At 45.3% G+C, this 21282-nt stretch overlaps 1 protein-coding gene across 17 annotated transcripts in view; it reads right to left on the minus strand.

The window, feature by feature from the left end:
• LOC149357439 (uncharacterized) overlaps positions 1 to 21282 on the minus strand; it is a 478435-nt gene that overhangs the window by 53327 nt on the left and 403826 nt on the right. For all 17 annotated transcript variants that reach the window (XR_016291828.1, XR_016291830.1, XR_016291829.1 and 14 more), the window contains 3 exons: positions 21182 to 21244; positions 19078 to 19138; positions 4386 to 4529 (listed from right to left, as the gene is read on the minus strand). Coding sequence is in view for 14 of the 17 variants with exons in the window: in XM_089584679.1 (XP_089440805.1) it covers positions 4386 to 4529; positions 19078 to 19138; positions 21182 to 21244 (268 nt within the window). In the remaining 3 variants the exon portion in view is untranslated. The remainder of the gene's footprint in view (positions 1 to 4385; positions 4530 to 19077; positions 19139 to 21181; positions 21245 to 21282) is intronic.

Below are 21282 nucleotides of genomic sequence, written 5' to 3' on the forward strand. Positions count from 1 at the left end.
TCAAATAACATTCCTACACTAGAAGTCCGCCGAAAGATTAATAGATTGGTATTCTTGTTTAATAGTTTAACAGGTAAAAATAAACTGAAGCTTCCGGAGTGCATTAAGCGTCCTCTAGTAAGAAGGACTCGAAACGTTCGTGAACATTCACTTACTCCCCTTTTCGGCAAAACTAACAGTTTTAAATACAGTTTTTTCCCTAGAACAGTGCAAGATTGGAATTCGTTACCGGAATCTGTTTTTTCCTCGCAAAATTTTTCTGATGCGTTAAATTGTCTACTTACCTGCTAATAATGATAATATGTATGTTTTGTATCCGTGTGCTGCTGATATTGTATAAGTTTATTCGTTTGGTTTTATTCTTTTGGTATCCGTGCACTGCTAACATTGTATAAGTTTATTCTTTTCGTTTTATTCTTTTGGTTTCCGTGTGCTGCTAATATTGAATAACTTTATTCTTTTGGTTATGTAACATTGTATGTTCACTCCTGCTTGGGCCAAGCAGTGGCCTGCAGTATTATGAAATAAATAAATAAATAAATTAGAGCGACAGGACTTGCTTAGGAAACTTTAAAGCCTTTCAGTTCGTTCTGCATAACTTTTTAATAGCCACAACCAAACCGTCAAAACAGTGCAGCAGAATCTCGAATATACTATGTCAGAACCAAAAACAAAATGAATCAATACCCGCCAACCGATGGATTTTAAAATTCGAAAAATTGCGCAGCCAAACCAACGAGGGGGCCAACTTATCCTATTTACTCGCATAACTTGCGCCCTCGCTTAATTGCGCACCCACAATTTATTACCCAAACATATATGAAAAAAAAATGCACCAGCGTACACACGGGCGCACGCAAGGCAGGCTGTGGAAGAACGGCGCGAACGCGTTGCCGTGTATGGCTGTGAAAGGTGCGAGCAGCGAGGGGACGCCAGCCGCACCACTGTTAGCCAGTACACTCTACCACTGTGAAGACGTAACCACGTAACTGGCCAGGCCAAGTCAAAGCAATTTCATAACTGCTGCGTGCGAGGTGCGAGCACGACAGGTAGAAAGCCCGCTGCCCATTCCCTCGCAGCTCCACGTGTAAGGAGTTCATAATTCGTTTGTTAAATTAGCTCCGGTAAACGAAATTATATTCGCGCGCCGTTTACCCGGCCCACTCGCGCCGGCGGTTGCATTCCAGGGCAAGGTGTCCAAAATTCTAAACAACTGAACCGCTGGCGGTTCGGTTTGCCGCTAGTCAGCCGGGCCTATTGCGAAGACGCAGTTTTAGCGCCGTTTATCTTCACTGGCTCTGCGATTTTATCGCTGCGTGTTTATTGCTTAGAGCTGAGCACGCGGTGTCATACCATCGCGCGGTGATGGGGGTTGCGTCGACCTGTATATGGAATTTTTTTTTTGACCAGCGAGAGGTGCGAGTGGGAGTCGACGTATGCGCGACAATGTAGGACATATATGTGCATTATGACGTTCATGAAGTTTTTTTAAGGACGTGTTCGCAAAATCTCCGCATCTCTTTTTGGAGCCCTTAATTACTGAAAAAAGTGCACAAAATATGCGAGTGAACCTGGTATCTCGTTTTCTGCACAATCAATACAGCTTGCTATTGAGGTAAGTTCACAATACCGGCCGCGATGAAGTTATATTACCAGATAATAGTTAAAAGTACTTATTTTTGCTCATTCTTGTACAAGCCATTTGTGACAGCCGCGCCGACAAGCACAAGCTAACGAAACTACAGAGGCTAGAAGGTTTTCCTAGTGTCGTGAACGGCCGCCGTTTCAAGGGGCCCCTGTGAAACCGGTTTGGATGCACAGCGTAGGTGGCGCTGCAGCTGCCAGGCGTGCGGCTTTTGGCGCGCTATGAAAGCCGTGCCGTTCGCCCAGCCTGTTGGCAAGTGCGCGCGGGTGATTTGTGACATTGAAGGTGATGCCACACATCACGCAATCACATGTGCATCCAAATGCATTCGAAAAAATGCGAGTAAACCTTGCATTTCAGCTGTTCAGTCAGGAGGTACTAAAGGGTATTTTCTTTTACCGGGACCATTTGCAAAGGGACAACGTCAGAAACATCGAACCGACAGAACGGTTTGTAAAACTAATGGAAAGACTAATTTTTATAATGTCATCTAGAATCCCATCAAAAGGCCTTCGTGCTGATTCAAGAAGTGCACAGTTTTTGAATGAGTTCATTGTTTTTCTCGGAATGGGAGGAACATGCTGCACAGTATGGTGGCGGCTTTTTAAGTGCAGGAACTGCCCTTGGGCTGCGTGTAACGCTGCAAAGCACACTGTCGCTTGTAAAATACCTGACCAGGTCGCTGCACTTGTTGACTGCAAACCTAAGCCAAGACAGGATGGAGAAAGTATTTGGGATTGTGCGCCAGTTCTTCGGTTGCAATGATCATCCAACTGTGGGGCAGTTTTTGATAATTATCAACAACCTTTCTTTCTACAGCCTCGCAAAGCCTCCAAAAGGAGCAAACGTACCTGCAGAAGTCGTGACTGCCCTCTTGCAACCATCTGATGTTCCCAAAGAAAAAAATGAACGAATAACTGAACTTGTCGATAATTTACTGGATGGCGGAAACTTGGCTTCTGCTGCAGAGTTGCTCGAGGAGCACAGCAGCCTGAGCGATCATCAGGGCTGTGTAGACAAAAAAAGTGACAGCAGACTAATTTTTTATGTAGCTGGGTATGTTGTAAGAAAAATCCTTAAAAGATTTCCTTGCCTCGAATGTGCAACTTGTTTCAGCACTTCGCCTTTGCAAGCCGAGTCAAACAACAATGCCTCACTTACTCGAAATTTTGACCATGGAGGCTTAGTTTATCCATCAAGGCCAATTGAACAGCTCATAGCTAAGCTTGAGGACGCATTTACGGTGTTTTTTAGGCGCAATGAGCTACACGCAGATAGCATGGTCAGCTTTCTGCATTTTCTTCAGGGACGTGAGCTTCAAGGTGTGGGCTGCGCGGAGCATGGACGTCGAATTACGACAGAAGTGGTCAAGTTTTACGCCTTGACTAGGATGCATTTCCTTGTAAAGTCGGTAAACAAAGAGCGCGGCGCGCAGCGAGAAAAGAAAAAGTTGCTGAAAATGAGGCGCTGTCAGTAGCCTCGCACAGGGCACTTCGCACAAATAAAGGCATTAGTACATTGTTGTCATGGAACCTTGTGTAATAAAGACGTTCCACCCTGCAGTTTGTGCCGCTTCCTTTTCTCATTTCGGTATCATATACAAAATGCGTTTTTACGCTTCTTTACGGCGCAGTAGGTGAGGCCCGACGTGACGCTTGCATTTGCTCCTGCCGCGGCACACTGTCGGTGTTACAGCTAGTCCGTGTCGAATCTAAATGAGAAGAGAACCTATGCCAGTGTTTGCACCGTCTTTAACACTTTAACGCCTTGTCAAAGCAGTGATAGCAACCCACACACGATCAACCGACTGAACCAGCGAGCACTCCATAGGGGCTTCTTGCGCCCGCCCGCACGCCAGCGGGCGGCAGCGCCATCTGCCTTGAGCATAGCAAGTTATTTCAGCTGCGCCGGCCCGGTCGCGACACTAGGAAAACCTTCTAGCCTCTGTAACGAAACTGTCGATGTGAATGCGGTTGCGTCCGTTTCGTAGCGAGCGCCCAGTGTTGCCCAGCCGACAATAACACTCAGCTAAATTTGGCTCTGTATACTTGCAATGGGCATAAATTGCCGTTTAGGCGCAGCTTGGTGCAGGAGATCAAATTGGCACAGCACAGCACAATTGGCGCAGCACTTCCACCCCTGCACTATTCACTACATAAACAAACTCTGCCTTGTAACCATACACATGAAATGTACCCACAAAGGACTGAATGAGTCTGCGGTGGCGTAGCAACAGGTGTGCTCCGCAGTCGTCGAACAGAATGCCCGGCGCTCTCGGCAGCGCTCAATTTAAAGCTGATAGCAAACTTTTGGAATAAAGCGTGCAAAGTTACTAGAACGTTCTAGAACAACGTAGAATCGGCTCCGCATGGATGCGATCAATCGTGATAAATCAGGTCGCGTCTTGCATCGCAAATAAAGGAATAAATCGACGTCCCGGCAGCTTTGAAGAATGAACAAACACTACAAAGACTAGCGGCCATATCCTTACAAAAAGTTTTAGAGTCTATAGAGTGTCTATAGACCTCTCTATAAAGTACAAATGTCATAGACGGTCTATAGATTTATGGCCATACACTTTTAGTAGATTTGAGTCTATAGACTATGAATAGACAAAAAGCAGTATCTATAGGAAGTCAATAGCGTCAATAAGAAGTCTATAGACTGTCTGTAGACCATTTTTATAAGGGTATTGCACCCTCCCTTGGCGCGAAGCGGCCACCATGTGTAGTTGACTCACCGTGTGGTTGAGGAGTGTGTAGAGCAGCCTTCCCCTGAGCAAGTCCAAGACACGTGTGACACCGTCGTCGGCTCCGGTCACCAGGTACTCGCCCGACGGGTGGAAGTGCATGGCGTTCACGGCACCCTGTCGTGCGATGTACTCCTGCAGAATGAAGGGAACAGAAATACCATAAAAATGAATAGTATGGCAAATGATTTAATAGTGCAACAATTTTGTTTGCAGGCACAAGACATGGCAGGATGTGACTGATCTAGTGGGGGAATACATTGTGGGTAGAACACAGAGAAGGCAGAGCCTGCATAGCATAATCCATGGAGCAAAGTGGACGTGCACTGCAATGATGAACTGGATGGTGTAGTAATGGCTAGCAGGGACCATTTAGAGCCAAAGGTGCCAAAACCAGTAACATAGCATGCACTACTATACTTGGGGACAACTTTCTGGCAGTTCAGCAGAAACAAGACAGGAAAGGAAAGGAACTTTGTTCCCGTGCTGTGGGGAGTTGGCCCCTGAGCCGTAGTGACCCTGCACAGTCTCTCCAGCTCCCCCTTTTCACCCCTCCGAACCTCTCTCCCAACACACAAATACCCACCCTCCACAGCACAGGGACAGAGGCCCGTCTCTACCTCTTTCCTACCTAGCCTCTGCTGTTTGGCCTCTCCAGAGAACCACTGAGCAGTGAGACGTGAACTGATTTTCTTTTCTGCTCCTCCAGCAAGCTCCAGCCGCTGACCTAACGCCAAAACATCTCACAAGTCACAGCTCGATGCCCATCAAACACATCATGAACAAAACAATGATACAGAATCTTATGCGAAATCTTCAAAGATACAACTGCAGAACGAAGCAGCGAATGGCCGTCTGTGGAGGCCCCTTCCAACAAATGACATTGACCTATTGTCATGACATCATGGCCAACTACCCAGCACATGCTAATATAGTTGAGAGAAAAACTGACGCCAACCAATATTTTAATTTAGCCCAACTTTTCGGGACCAACTCGGTCCCTTCTTCAGGGGTGACTAAAGTGTGCCAGCAGCAGCGGGGTGTTGCCTTCGCTTTCCCTTTGTTAGCACGTGGCGGAGTCCACTAACGTACGCAGAGGGGAGCGTTCCTGGAGTTCTGTTCATCGCCGCCTTTGTGAGCCGGATGTGCCATGACTCCACATGTCGCCTCTTAAACAGGTTTGGCTCCACAGCCAAGACGCTCACTTCCTCGAAGGCTATTGGGTGGTCGGCACACTCGCAGTGTTCGGCGAGGGGGTTGGCTTCTGAATTCATTAGCCAGACGTCATTCTTGTGTTGCCTTATTCTTTGGGGGAGGTTTTTTGTTTCGTCGACGTATGAAGCCTGGCACTTGGAGCACGGGATTTCGTAAATGACACCCGGTTGTTTTTCTCTGGGGACGCGGTCTTTCGGTCGGGGCAAGACGCGGCTTATAGTGTAAACAGGTTTGTGAGCAACGTAGGTTCCATATTTTCCCAGAATGCAAGCAAGTGCCTCGCTGGTTCCCCTCACGTATCGAAGCACCACGCGCGCGCGTTTCGTTGTTACATTGTTGGCTGTTCCCTCTGTCCTCTGAGCCTGACGGCGACCCACACGTTGAATGAAGCCACGTGTGTAGCCATTCTTCTGTAGGTCGGCGAGAATGGTGGCCTCTTCTGCTCTTTTCTCTGCTTCCGAGGAGCAGATTGCCTTTGATCTTCTCAGAAGAGAGGAGACAACGGATTCCTTGTGACTTGTAGGGTGGTTAGAATTAAAATTTAGATAGCGGCCGGTGTGGGTTGGTTTCCTATAGACACTGAACTTTGGATCTGCCCTTTCTCTTCTTATGAAGACGTCCAGGAATGGCAATGTGTTGTTTACTTCTCGTTCCATTGTAAACTGAATTGAAGGTTCGACTGAGTTGAGGTGTGCCAGAAAATATTCGACCTGCGATGTCTTCAGAATGCAGAAGCAGTCGTTGGGCAAACTTAAAATATTGGTTGGCGTCAGTTTTTCTCTCAACTATCAAAAACCCAACCAGACGGACCTCTGTCGAAGATGTTTTCATTCAGATCACATGCTAATATAGCACTGCAGGTGGGTTGCAGGCACAAAGTATTTGACCACAGTGTCAAAACAATAAGCTAACATCTCTGGTTGGAGAGCCTCCACTGAGGACCAATTGCTACTTCGTTCTCTAGATGCAGCCTACTATATTCCGAGTGCAGATTGCAGGTTAAGCTCGAGAGGAGTAGATGATTATTACAGATCAGATGTTTTACAAGCTTGCATACCTGTTGTCCTCCGGCAACATCGTTGATCGGTAGTTAGTACACCAACCACAGCTTCCACTGAGGCAGGAGTTCCGACGTCATTTTGGCTGCCTTTTTTTTTGTGGCAGTGAATATTTCTGAAGTGTGCTCTAAGCTCTCCCAAGTCCACTCTCCCTGAGTTTCCTAACTTTTGTCTTTTTAAAATTTAGCGAGGGGCTAGATTCTTCTCCCCCAAGTAGTCAAGCTACAACAAGGTTTAGAAACCTGAAATGAATTGTACCTCACTGTTGTCATCACTCTGGTTCAGATGCTTTCCACACCAAGTGATCCTGGTCACTTTGCATGCTTCCGAAAATCCACCCCCTCCCGCCCCGCATTCTTATCCAACCCTTATTCCTTTCACTACTCCTACTGCAACTGGTGCCTGAAGCAACCTTGCACTTCCCTCTGCTAAATAACAAGCACAGGATGTCTGCCGGATCTTAGCTACTAACACCTGCCAACACCGTGCCCAAAACAACTCCATGTTTTAAGAATGCTCGAATCAATTACTGTTTATTGTATCCGGGAGCACCTTTCATTCATGAGAAGGCATTTCTCATATTTTCATTAATTTTTCTCGCCGGCATCACAGTCAGTTACCCGGCATCACAGTCAGTTACCCCATGATTTGTGCGTACGCTTAGATACTTGCATACCTCACGTCTAAATACCTTTCATTCCTGATATATAATGATTGGGGCCACCATTAAAAACTGTATGAAATGATGTCTGCAAGCATGGTTAGAGTCCTAAAATCTCCGCCTTCATTGAACGCATCTTTGCCAATGTCACCTCTTTTCACCCTTATGCTTCCCCCCACCCTTAGAGAGTGTGGAGATAGTGGTCTCAGTCTCAATGGAGATGTCCTCGACTGACCGTGACAAGTGCAGCAAGACTCCTTTGCTGTCCAAGCTCCCATTCCATGGGTTTCGTAGCTTAAAGCACGAGTAAGGTGTCCACTGTCCCAGGGGTCCAGTTATGCGCCTCTCCTAAAACCGAGGGTGATTTTCGATATCTATCTGTGTTGCGGCGCTATACAATATTAAAGTCTGAGAAATGGGCAAAATGCGGCCCCCACCGCTAGGCAGCATCGTACAGTATTCAAACGCACTGGGAAGCTCGTGTATTAACAGCACAGAACTGAAACTTTGACACATTCCTCATCTAAGTATATACTACACAAATCCCTGGGTCATTTTTTGTAGGTGCTTTTGTTCACGTTTTACTATTTTTTTGTACCCCTTCCCATTCAGTTACGCGCCGTGTCGCCGCCACTGCCGACAGATGGTGCAAGTAGTACATGTCCAGGAAAGCTGGGCATGGGAGGGCTAAAAACCTTCCCCGATTCCAGAACAGTGTTTCAATCTTACAATAGAAAGCATGCGTAGTGCTTGCAATACCTTCAGGAGTCCAGGAATGCGAAACATTTTCATAGCGACTCTACTGCAAATTGCCGCAAATGCACCCCACTTCTAATGCATAACACAGCTTTGGCCACCATCAGAGTCGTGCCAAAACGGAGAATTTGTACCGAAAAAGTTTTCACGAAATTATAGCAAAGCATAGGCACTGGGCATTCTACACGCAAAGTATCAAATCACTGTCTTCGCTGTGCTCAGGCCTTTTACTAGACAGAATTTATGTTAATTTTCATCAGGGTAGATTATTTTGTTTAAAATGAGCGTTGTGGCGGACAACAAGGAAACGGACGCGGCCTCTCATCTCTTAGGTTCACGAGGAGTAGAAACATGATGCTAAACTTAAAACAGAAGCTGCGCTCGGCTGGAGCGATTGTTGGCAGAGAGCATTTGCAGCGAAACCGCAGTCGCCATGCTGCAAGTGAAGCATGTCGCCCGTCCCAGCCGCATCGCTAGTGCGCCGCCTGGAGAGACCTCACACCGATGCATATTGCGGCCTGTTGCCGAAGTGGACAGACAGAACCACGAAAACAGATTCCTGGCGGTGCTACGCTGCATCTTCGCATGCACTCCCCTGGTGTCTTTTATACGGTGCGGATGTCGGACATTTAACAAAGAACTGAGGCGGTAAAAACAGGCCGGCGAAAACTTCCTTACGATCAAGTAAAACCTGGTGAGGTTTAGATGCTTAAACAACATGAAACAATCGTCAACAGTACCAAGCCGAGGATGAGAAACGCAGAACGATACGCGTGGAGCTGCACAGTCCTTTCGTTTTGCGCTGCCATTTTGTCATTCCGCATTCCTTGTTGACCTCACATTTTTCGCATCGCTTGAAATTCCTAAAGGAACTCCTCCAGTGCTTGCTATAACCAGAAAAGCGCCAGTAATCAAGACTACTCAATCCTGTCCAAGCACACTTTGTTACGTTCAGCAATGCCTGCGATACCAGAGAATCACAAGGCACCGCATCAATGCCATATCGTCCCCAGCGCTTAAAGGAGCTCTGAAATGGCGCTCTAATAAAGCGGCGGTATGCATGGGATGTTAAAGCACGCCGCGTTAGGAATATTGTCCAGCAAGATTTTTTTTAATGCGCTTTGTGGAAGCTCAGTTATCTGTAGTCAGAATTTGAATTTCAGCATGTTCGCGCCTTTCCCTCTCCTTTTCTCACTTTTTTGCACGCCGCTTAGCGGTGCGGAGCTTCCTGATCTGCCGGAGCTATGCGGCTTATTGGCCACAGCCATGGTAGCTGCCTAAGGTCTGAAAGAATGTAACCAATAGCCACCTCTCAACTTGTATACGCAGGTGTGGGTGACGGAGTAGGATGCGAGCATGAAAGATTCGCTGAGAAGGGCTCGCCAAATTAAGAGGGAAGGTGTTTCAGAGCCTTTCAACTGCCCCCTCCTCCACTGCCGCTGCATCTGATCGGCGGGTCTAAGTGTCAGTTGCATATGTCACTTACTCATCACGTGGCCGGCTGGCCTATTTTCACTGTTCTCTCATTGTTTTACCTCATCTGTGTTCAAATTTTGGCACCATTAGGCGATGAGAGATCAGCTATGAAAATTAAGACACGTGCGCAGAATAGATGCCAGAAGTATTTCGCTCAATGATGTGGGAAGATCTGCATCCGGGAGATGGCTCTAATAGCTGTTCGTTATATCTAATCTACGCTCTGTACGTAGACGCCGTCCACAGACCCTCTGAATTTTAAATGGGAGCAGTGGGGAAGAAAGAAGGTTTTCCAACACCTCCTACATAAGAAACAAACGGAGTAAGACCACGAAACTAGGAAAATAAGTTATGACGGAAATTTAGAGCAAATAATGCGTCGGTAAACTTGATCCGGCTTTCACTGAGAAATGAGTGACTTCCTTCCACTTTTCCTCTCGACAAGAATGCTTCATTTCATTTCCCCAAAGAATAATTCAGACGTACTCTAGATTTGCCCTGCATGGAGATATTATATCTATAAGTATCGTGTGCTGAGGCTTTCCACGCGACTTCGCACCTACTACTAACCACAAAAGGCCATCATGCAAATTTAGCGTGTCCAGTTATAGCCTTTATTCGTAGAGTGTCGGTCTGTGAGTGGGAGCTCAATACACCACTTTAGCAGCGGTCAAGGAGCACTGAATTGATCCTCCCTTACTCTTGAGACACGCGGATTCAGTACATGCCGATGCGATGTGTCATCCCTTGACATGCACAAAAAAACTAGTTATTTTATACTTTACTTACTGCAGTTTCAGCCTTTCCTGCTCGAGGAGCTGGCTGTAATAACGCAGTCTTTCTTCCAGTCCCGACGAGACTTGAAAATACGGCGTCACAGAAGGCACATAATCAGGGCAGCCAGGGGTGATTTCTGCATAGAAACCACAAAAAGTGCTCTTTGCAGCGCCAAAAAGCGAAACCTTACGCACATTTAAAAGGTGCCATTCTGACTTAAGCGGTGATTTTTTTGCGCCAAAAATTAAGTGCTTATGTGCAAAGTGTTGGAAATTCAAATTTTCTTTTGATTAACTTATGGAGTTCTGACGACATTCTGGCTGCCTTTTTTTTTTCGCGGCAGTGAATATTTTTTGAAGTGTGCTCTATACTCTCCCAAGTCCTAATGAATTCTGGTCGAGAGGACAGCGACATGTTGGATCAAGATTGTTGCCCAGCTCTTGGTTTTTTTTTGACATTCCCAAACTGTGTGAAATAGTGTGCCAGGTGCTCCACAGAAGGGGCAGAATGAATCACATATGTCTTGATACCATTAGCTCATAAAGTAGCGATCGGACAGTATGTAGCCGCCGGATGATGTGTTCTTCAAATTTGCTACGGCTTTTGTGAGTTAGAAAATATTTCCTTGTAATAATCTTATCGTTATTAATCGTAATTTTTAGTTTCAGCGTAGCTTAGTAAGGGTGAGGCATCGTTAATGGTGTCAGAGAGAGGCTGCGTGCCAGATGCTTGGAGGAGGGCAGCTTGAGCAGCTGTGTTGGCCACCCCATTGGCCGTCGTTGAGAGGTGCCCTAGCGTCCAGACCATCTGGACATTCTGGGGATTGACGTTTCGAAAATGTTCCAACATGGAACGCCCACACGGCCCCTAATATAACTACGTACCGCTACATGTGAGTCGGACATAATCGTTTCCTTGCTATTGTTGGATATCAGTGCGATAGCTGCTTCTTCAGCCGATGTGGTATCCTATACATACTATTTCTCACCGGAACAAGCTGCCAATTGGAGCTGCGAGTGCTCCTCGTGATGTATTTTTATGGCTAATCAATGATTCGTGATTTAACTGTTCTTTCAAATATTAGTTGAACAAATGCACTACTGCTTCTTTGGTTGTATATTATATGTTTAATTTATCTGTCTACATTGCTCCTTTGTCAACCCTCACTCCCCCTTTGTTCTTTCTCTCATGTGATTTTATTCAACTGCTCGTCACTTTAACGTTGTACCCACTCCCCTGCTGTAAAGCTTCGGAGCTGCAGGGTGTACTGAAAATAAATAATAAAATAAACTGCATGCTTGCCGTGCAAAAGCTCAAAGGATAAACTTCTGAGTAAGAGACTAAAAGGTGCACAAACCATAGCACAGCAGCACATGAATTGCGCTCACTGAGTGCTCTTTCAATCGTCCGCAGAAAACATGGCAGAGATAGGCAAGTTGTCTGCTAGCGCTGCTTCATGGAACCCCCGAGAGGGAGCCCATGTAGCTGTCGCTGATTTTAAAAAGCAGAAGAGCCTTAGTCATGCCGCCAAACTTCAGTTTGGTTTCCTGATCGTCCCGGCAGTGCAGCCTGCATAGAGATCCAGCAGCCTATAAGCTAGAATTTCTAAAAAGTTGCCGTAATTGTCGAGCAGTCATGTCTGAATACGTTGCTGAGTAAAGACTAAGATGAAAAAGAATGCCAATTTCATTGAAGTGGAAAGTTTCCATACATTTACTATTCACTACATAAACAAACTCTGCCTTGTAACCATACACACGAAATGTACCGGGTGTTTCAGGGAACACCTTAAAAATTAAAAAAGGCTTTTTGGAGTAAAAATATGGCATTTGAGGCACAGTATTACTAGTGTTCGCAAACCAAGAAAACTGGTCAACTGTCTTAAGTAGTAAGCTGGTTAACGCATTTTTAACTTTTTACTTGTAGAGTTAGGCACCCAGCTGCAAATAGAGATTTGTACCCGGTCGCTAGTAATAGCCATATCAGTTCTTAGCATTTCGAAAGCTACCCTTGGCGCTCTGGCTTGACAAAGTTTGGCTTTTTCCACTAGCCACGTGGACTGGAGGGGTTACTTGACATGCACAAAAAAACTCGATATTTTATACTTTACTTACTGCTTTTTCAGCCTTTTGCGCTCGAGCTGCTGTCTGTAATAAGGCTGCCTTTCTTATGGTCCCGAGACTTTGAAAATACGGCATCACAGAAGGGACATAATCAGGGCAGCCAGGGGTAATTTCTGTATAGAAACCACTAAAAGTGCTTATTGCAGAGCCAAAAAGCGAAACCAAAAGCACATTTAAAAGGTGTCATTCTGACTTTAAGCGGCAACTTTTTGCGCCCCAAATGAAGTGCTTATCTGCAAAGTGTTGGAACTTCAAAATTTATTTGGATTAACTTACGGAGTTCCGACGCCATTTTGGCTGCCTTTTTTTTTTGTGGCAGTGAATATTTCTGAAGTGTGCTGTAAACTCTCCCAAGTCCACTCTCCCCGAGTTTCCTAGCTTTTGTCCTTTTAAAATTTAGCGAGGGGCTAGATTCTTCTCCCCCAAGTAGTGAAGCTACAACAAGGTTTAGACACCTGAAATGAATTGTACCTCACTGTTGTCATCACTCTGGCTCAGATGCTTTCCACACCAAGTGATCCTGGTCACTTTGCATGCTTCCGAAAATCCACCCCCTCCCGCCCCGCATTCTTATCCAACCCTTATTCCTTTCACTACTCCTACTGCAACTGGCGCCTGGAGCAACCTTGCACTTCCCTCTGCTAAATAACAAGCACAGGATGTCTGCCGGAACTTAGCTACTAACACCTGCCAACACCGTGCTCAGAACCACTCCATGTTTTAAGAATGCTCGAATCAATTACTGTTTATTGTATCCGGGAGCACCTTTAATTCATGAGAAGGCATTTCTGATATTTTCATTAATTTTTCTCGCCGGCATCACAGTCAGTTACCCCATGATTTGTGCGTACGCTTAGATACTTGCATACCTCACGTCTAAATACCTTTCAATCCTGATATATAATGATTGGGGCCACCATTGAAAACTGTATGAAATGATGTCTGCAAGCATGGTTAGTCCTAAATCCTCCGCCTTCATTGAACGCATCTTCGCCAATGTCACCTCTTTTCACCCTTATGCTTCCTCCCACCCTTAGAGAGTGTGGAGATAGTGGTCTCAGTCGCAATGGAGATGTCCTCGACTGACCGTGACAAGCGCAGCCAGACTCCTCTGCTGTCCAAGCTCCCATTCCATGGGTTTCGTAGCTTAAGCCCTAAGCTGGCACTAGCAGGCTAGGGCTTCAAAGCTGTAAGCATTTTCATCTTCCTGTATTAAAATCATTTGCTTCTCTCTCTTTCATTCTCATATCGCTTACCATTGCAAACCATGGCCTTGCACATTTAAAACCTGTTTGGACACAACTGTTTCACAAGAAAAATTAGCGGTGTGAATAATGCCCTCTTCAGATCTATTGCAATCGAGCAGTGATTTATTTTTTAGGGTGAAAATACTTCTCTTCACAAAATCCTCTTAACTGATTGTCTCCATTTCAAACAATAAGGCAATATGTAATAATCACTCATTATGGTTAGGCGTGCTTGTGATTCCTACCCATTACATTAAATATGACACAAAAAAATTTTAATTCACCAGTTAACGGAAACACGTATGGCCAATCACTGTTTCATTATCATGGTTCAAAATAAGGAAAACTTTGCCAATGAAGCCTGCTTTCAACGTGGTGTTCTCCATAAAGAGGTTCTATCTTTCAAAGGTCAGTTAAATAACCAAGTCCTTAATACTTTAAACTCGATCTTCAGATGAGTTGCAAAGGTATTGGGCGTTGGCAAGGTCAGATTTATGAAAGTCTGTGTGGTATTTGAACACGACTCAATACTAGAAAGTTCTCAAATATCAATTTATCCAAATGATTTTCAACCATGCAACACACATATTGTATACGCACTTGAAATTCGGAATATTATTTCTCCCCACACCAATGTTCTGTCATTAAAAAATGTAGTGAAAATAGAGGGCCACATTCAGCTACAATCCATTACGATATCTGTCAAAAGTTTATCATATTATGCATAAAAGTGGTGCTTACCTTGAATATTCATTAAAGGATGCTGTATCAGGGCATTTATGCAGCCAAAAAAAAACTTTTACTCACATAATTTGAGCTCTGAACACACCTACCCAAAATTAAGTACACTATTAAATGTTTTTGCGTTAGACTAGACAGAAATTTCGACTCCAAGCCACACGCTGCTAACTTAAGCCCTAAGCTGGCAATAACAGGCTATGGTCTCAAAGCTGAAAGGGTTTCATCTTCCTGTATTAGAAATCATTTGCTTCTCTCTCTTTCATAACACATACACACAGCCCCATGAGGGGCTAGAAGCATTAAAGTCGACAACTACAATTAGGGGAGTTTTTGGCCTTCTCAGTGTAGTTGGCCACTTTAATGCTTCTAGCCCCCTATGGGGCTACCCGAGGGAAGACGCGAAAGCAGAAAACTAGCATCCGCTATCGCTGACATGACCCTGACACTACTCAAGGACCTGCAGCACCCGAAGCGAGTCGGCATCAGCATAACGCGGGACACTTTCCCCGACCTTACGCTCGACCGCAAAGCCCGTGACTATGAGTGGCTCAATACGGGAGAAACCCTGGGCAGCGATCACTACGTGCTGCAGACCATCTTCGAAAGCAACAAGCACAGCAAACCGCGAGGGCGAGCCAGAATTACAGACTGAGAGACATTCAGGAAGGACACCAAACTAGCTACATCGGAAAAAATAACCGGTTACGAAGATTGGGCGGCCTCCATTCTCGACCTTAAAGAAAAGCTCACAAAATCTCTCGCCACCCCGGAGGACCACGTAGCTGTTGACAACCACCTCCTATATCTATGGGAACATCGAGCAAGACGAAGCGGTAGAGGAAGGATTATGTCCGGCACCGTGGGCATGCAGAAGCGTACACTTGCCTCAGCGTTTACTTACTGCGTCTGCCAGCGATGGCGCTCCAGCAGCGAGCGGTAGTACCGCTGGGGCTGGAATTTAGTTGTGCCCTCCAAGGTTTTGAAGTACGGGTTGGTGGCTAGGATATACCCGGGTTGTCCCGGGGTAGTCTCTGCGCATAAGTACAAAGAAGCTCTAACTGCAGTAGTTAACGCACAAAACACAACCTTAACACAGAGCCTATAACATCCTTCATTGCATTATGGGCAGCAGAGGATAAGGCGATGAAGTACGGAGGCAATTAGTTAAAGAAGGCGATTTGGAGCACCGGCAGAAGATTCTCAAGGGCGCACTCAGTAGGTCAGCGAATATAAACAAAGCTCAGCGTATACCTTCAAGATTCATTCCACGAAAAGGTTAAAAAGTTAGTTACGATTCCCGCAAAGTCCGTCTGAGGGGATAAAATCTTTTACTCTCTGTTCAGAGGTCACCACGCTGATGTTCGGAGAGCGCTGTTCAAGTCTCTTACCGTATCATCCACACCGCCCACCACTTCGGGCTGTGTATTTATTTGTTTGTTTGTTTGCCTATTTATCCTTTACCTACAGCGCCAATTCGGCATTAAAGTGAGGGGGGGGTGATATATATCGTTAGTACTGGCAATGACCTTAAATAATTGCGGCACAACTTCCCATGTCTTCCTCTTCACATCTAAGATCACTCGTAGACACAATGATGGGCATTGTGCCTCTTCTGGCCACCCCTGGACGTGATGTAGGCATTGTACACGACTTCTGCAAAAAATTTAGAACAGCGACGTGTGCTGTTGTGCGTCTGTGTGCGCACCCCGCCAACACATGATTTTTGAATTATATGTAAACTTCTCGAAATATGCTGAGACACAATGTGGATAGAAATTATGTCCTCGAAGTTTTAGATACTATAATATTGATATTACGACTGACCAGCAACAAATAACTACTTCCCTCTTTTCTGGTGTACCCCAAACTCCTATCACTATACCACAGAAGTTGTCTTTTTACATAGGAAAGCATACTTGCAAAAATTAGTGGTGGGTTTCCCGCAACGCCTGGTATATACCATGAGTCGGGCTGTCATCACTTCCCTATATCACAAACATATTTATTCTTAGCCGTAGGTCAGCGGTACAAAAGGCCGGCTTTTTTATATATGGCTGCGATGTCGATGAGTCAGTCACAAACAGCGACGCTCATTGATGTGGACCTAGAAGAAGTGCAGCAGGCACTTGATACCCCGACTCCGATGGCCACAGAACCCCAGGCCATGACCTACGCCGCTGCAGGACACACTCTGACAAAGACGCGATCGGGCTTCAGAATGACTACATCAACCAGAAAAGCCCTGAGGACGCAAACTACCTACCATCCACATACCCAATGAAGCCGTGAACCGACGCACTGCCGGAGGCCATCTTATTACCCCAACAGGGTGATGCAAAGCGCAAGTGGCCGTCAAGGGACGCACCTTTGCTGTGACCTTCGTAGTACAGCAGCATGTTCTCGCGACGTGATACTGGGCATAGATTTCCTTAATGAGCATCAGGCGATCATCAACCTGCGTTCCAAGCTCATCACAATTTCGACGAATGAAGCACTCCTTTCGATGAAAAGCAGGAAGAAGCATGTTGCCCTGACTGTCCTTGATGAACAAGGAAGCATCCCACACCGGTCAACCGTCATGGTCACCGCAGGCGGCACGGATGCCAAGAACATGAAAGCTCTCATCGAGGGGAACACGGAATTGGTTCTAGAGTGCGGAATCAGCATCGCAAGAGGCATACCTAGTACACTTCCGCAATGGCCAAACTGAAGTGCTGCAGACGAACTTCAGCGAAGAATACAGGCGCGTTAACAAAGGAACAAGGATTCCTTTCATCGACGAACTATCCGACATTCTCGACGCCTTCACCCTTTCCCGTCCAGACGATTCACCTAAGGAAGATGACAAGCACGTCTTAGACATAAACCAAGTCCTGCCCCAGAACAACCAAGACCAGGCCCGCTATCTGCTTTGAAGCTAGAGAGAGTGCTTCTAGTCACTGCCGAACGTTCGACAAATGCAGTTTGCCAAGCATCGTATTGTAACCGACCAGCACGCCCGACCTCTCCTCCAGAGCCCCTACCGTGTGTTGCCCCGAAAAGCTTTGCGACGACATCATTCAGCCATCAAAGATCCCCGGGCGGCACCGGTTGTTCTAGTGAGGAAGAAAGGTGGCGCACTTTGATTCTGCGGTGATTACCGACACCTGAGCAACATAACAAAGGACGTCTATCCTGTTCCCCGCATCGTCGCCACACTGGACCGGCTGTGCAATGCCAATCATTTCTCATTGATGACCTCAAGAGCAGCTACTGGAAATTGAGGTCCATAAAAGAGATCGCGAGAAGACCGCATTCATTAATCCAGATGGTCACGTCAAGGCCAAGGTGATGCCATTTGGTCCCTGTTCTGCACCAGCAATGTTTCAGCAAGTAATGGATAATGCCGTCAGGCCTGAAGTTGCAGATTTGTCTGGTATATTTACATGATGTAGTTTTCTTTGTCTTGAACTTAGAAGAGCACCTAAAAAGGCTTTGAACAGTACTGGAGGTAATCATGTCATCCACTCTCACATTGAAAGCAGAGAAGTGCCTCTTTGACTATGAAGAGTTGCGTTTCTAGGCCACATTGATTCCAAAGAGGATGTACGTCCAGACCCCTTGAAAACAGCTGCAATCGCACAGTTTCCACTGCCAGGTGATAAAGCTCCACGCAGATTCCTTGTACTGTGCGTGTATTACCGATGATTTTTCAAGAACTTTTCGCACATCGCCGAACCTCTGACCCAAATCACAAAGGCAGACGAGCCATTTAAGTGGGGAGTGCTGCAAGCAGAAACCTTCAAGGAACTTCGGCGTCATTTACAGTCCGCAACCGATCGTCATGCACTTTGATAAAAATGCCGAAATTGAAATTCAAACCTACACAACCATCGTGAGCTTAGGCACCATCTTCGTTCAGAAAACCAATGGGCTAGAGAAAGTAATCGCACCCTCCACAGCATTTAAGACAGGTATTACGCCCCACAGATCTAGGCAATGATGGCGCAAATTTACCAATACCGGAGTAAGCATACAATAGCCCTAAAATCAAAGACATAGATAATAATAGTGGCAAAGAGGGTGATTACACAAAGAACTGAAGCAATGCAAAACATATTCACAAAAACTCCTGCAAGACTACCCCACCAAGCAGGGCAAAATCCTACAATACCAAATCATCACTTTTCAGGTATGCTGCTTTTCCCAACCATCAAGGCATATCAATATATTATGTGAGTAACAGTGGCATTTGCGTGGCTGCCACTACCACCCTGCTTTTCTTTCAAGGTAAAGAGTAAATGTTTTCTTCAGAAAGGTTCCCTAAGCTTTTAACAAATGCAAGTGGAATTTTTTACAGTCATCGAACCCAGCCACGGAGGCCACGTTTCAATGGAGGTTGAAAGCAAAGGCGCTCCTCCTGTGCTGTACGATGTAAGAGCATGTTAAAGATCCCCAAGCGGTTGAAATTATTGTGGAGCACTCCTGTTTCGGAAGCTGCTGCACTTATGAATGCATACCTTATGTGCCAACGCAAGCTTTCGCTATTGACCAAACAGTTATTTGCTGGTGTTTCCTGTGCAGTTTTATGACGAAATAAACTGAATGAGCAGTTCTGGTGCTTCTCTGGAAATGAGCTTGCGGCCTCACCTGGAGAACTTCCTGCGCCGTCAGCAGGAACACGACCAGGCACCCACGTGATGAAAACGTTCTAGATGGAAGTATGAAGAAGGAAATATGAATATGGAATACGAAAAGATGGAAGTTCTCAAATATAAATTCACCCAAATTATTTTCAACCACGCAACACACATATTGTATACACACTTGAAATTCCGAATATTAGTTCACCCCACGCAAAAGTTCTGTCATTAAAAAATGTAGTGAAAATGGAGGGACACCTCCAGCTGCAATCCATTACGATATCTGTGAAAAGATTATCATATTATGCACAAAAGTGGTGCTTACCTTGAATATTCATTAAAGGATGCTGTATCTGGGCATTTATGCAGCCAAAAAAAACTTTTACTCATGTATTTTCAGCTCCGAACACGCCAACCCAAAATTAAGTGCACCATAATGTTTTCGCATTACACTAGACAGCAATTTTGACTCCAAGCCACACGATGATAACTTAAGCCCTGAGCTGGCACTAGCAGGCTATGGTCTCAAAACTAAAGGCATTTTTATCTTCCTGTATTAAAATCATTTGCTTCTCTCTCTTTCATTCTCCTATCGCATACCACTGCAAACCATGGCTTTGCACATTTAAAACCTATTTGTAAACAACTGTGCGACTGGAAGAATTAGCTGTCTGAATAATGCCCTCTTCAGGTCTATTGCATTCGAGCAGTGATTTATTTTTCAGGCTGAAAATACTTCTCTTCACGTAATCCTCTTAACTGATTGTCTCCATTTCAAACGATAAGGCAATATGTAATATTCACTCATTATGGTTAGGCGTGCTTGTGATTCCTACCCATTACATTAAATATGACACAAAAAAATGTTAGTTCACCAGTTAACGGAAACACGTATAGCCAATCACTGTTTCAGTATCATGGTTCAAAATAAGAAAAACCTTGCCGAAAGAACTCTGCTTTCAACGTGGCGTTGTCCACAAAGAGGTTCCATCTTTCAAAGGTTAGTTAAATAAGTTGAGGTGCCTATGCGGAGCCAATGCTTTGTATTCAAATTATATCATGCCTGCATTGATGTACGTTTTCTATCATTCCAACTGATTACACCATTGTTCAATCCTGTTTCGGAAGGTGCTGCACTTATGAATGCATACCGTATGTGCCAACGCATGCTTTCGCTATTGACGAAAGAGTTGTTTGCTGGTGTTTCCTGTGCAGTTTCATGATGAAATAAATTGAATGAGCATTTCTGGTGCATCTCTGGAAATGAGCTTGCGGCCTCACCTGGCGTACGACCGGAAGACAACCAAGCACCCACGTGCTTGGTGACATAGCGATATCAGTGGGCCTTATAGCTTAATTTCACTGCTTCTAATCTCCCGTCATTTCATGCGGCTTGCTGCATGGTCTTCTGATGGCGCTTTCACGCGCAGAAATAAACCCAGATATATACCAGTTATTTCAGGGAAGGCTATCAAAAATTTTCAAAAATAGTTTGTGGTGGTTTAATGTCCCAAAGCGATTCAGGCTATGGGGGATGCCGCAGTGAAGGGCTCAGAAATTTCTCCCACCTGGGGTTCTTTTACATGCACTGACATAAATAGACTCAGGGCAAGGAATAAACCCAGAAGTGCACGTTTATACGCAGCTTTCAATGCATCTCATCATCTGAGGATTTGCAGAAAAGGCTTAAAAGTGTTTGGAATACAAGAAATCTAGAAAAAGAATCTACCCCACAATCAACTCAAGTAAGTCTACTCGGCTACTGACTTCATCAAGAGTGAAACAGTGAAGAGCCATTACTTCCTTGAAAAGGGCCGCATTCGAAATTGTGAAGTAGCAGATTCAACACTACACTGAGAGGCCAGCTGAAAATAACTTCTATGCGTACTCAAGCCGAAAAAAGCAATTTCTTTGAGACTGGAGTGTTAAAAAGAATCTGCTGAACAAGTCAGGCACAGATATCCTACCAAAGTTTTAACAAATGAAGGGCATAGCCTATCCTTGACATTTTTGGCTGTTTTCATCGTTAGAACTGGCAGTGACCTTAAATAATTGCAGCCCAACTTCCCATGTCTCCCTCTTCACATCTAAGATCACTCGTAGACACTCACAGCAGTGGGCGTTGTGCCTCTTCGGGCCTCCCCTGTACGCGACGAAAGAATTCCAGACGACATCTGCAAAAAATTAAGAAAACAAGACCCTAAAATTTCTG

The sequence above is a fragment of the Amblyomma mixtum genome, chromosome 3, assembly GCF_055824585.1.
Source record: "Amblyomma mixtum isolate Tamu chromosome 3, ASM5582458v1, whole genome shotgun sequence".
Lineage (NCBI taxonomy): Eukaryota > Metazoa > Arthropoda > Arachnida > Ixodida > Ixodidae > Amblyomma > Amblyomma mixtum.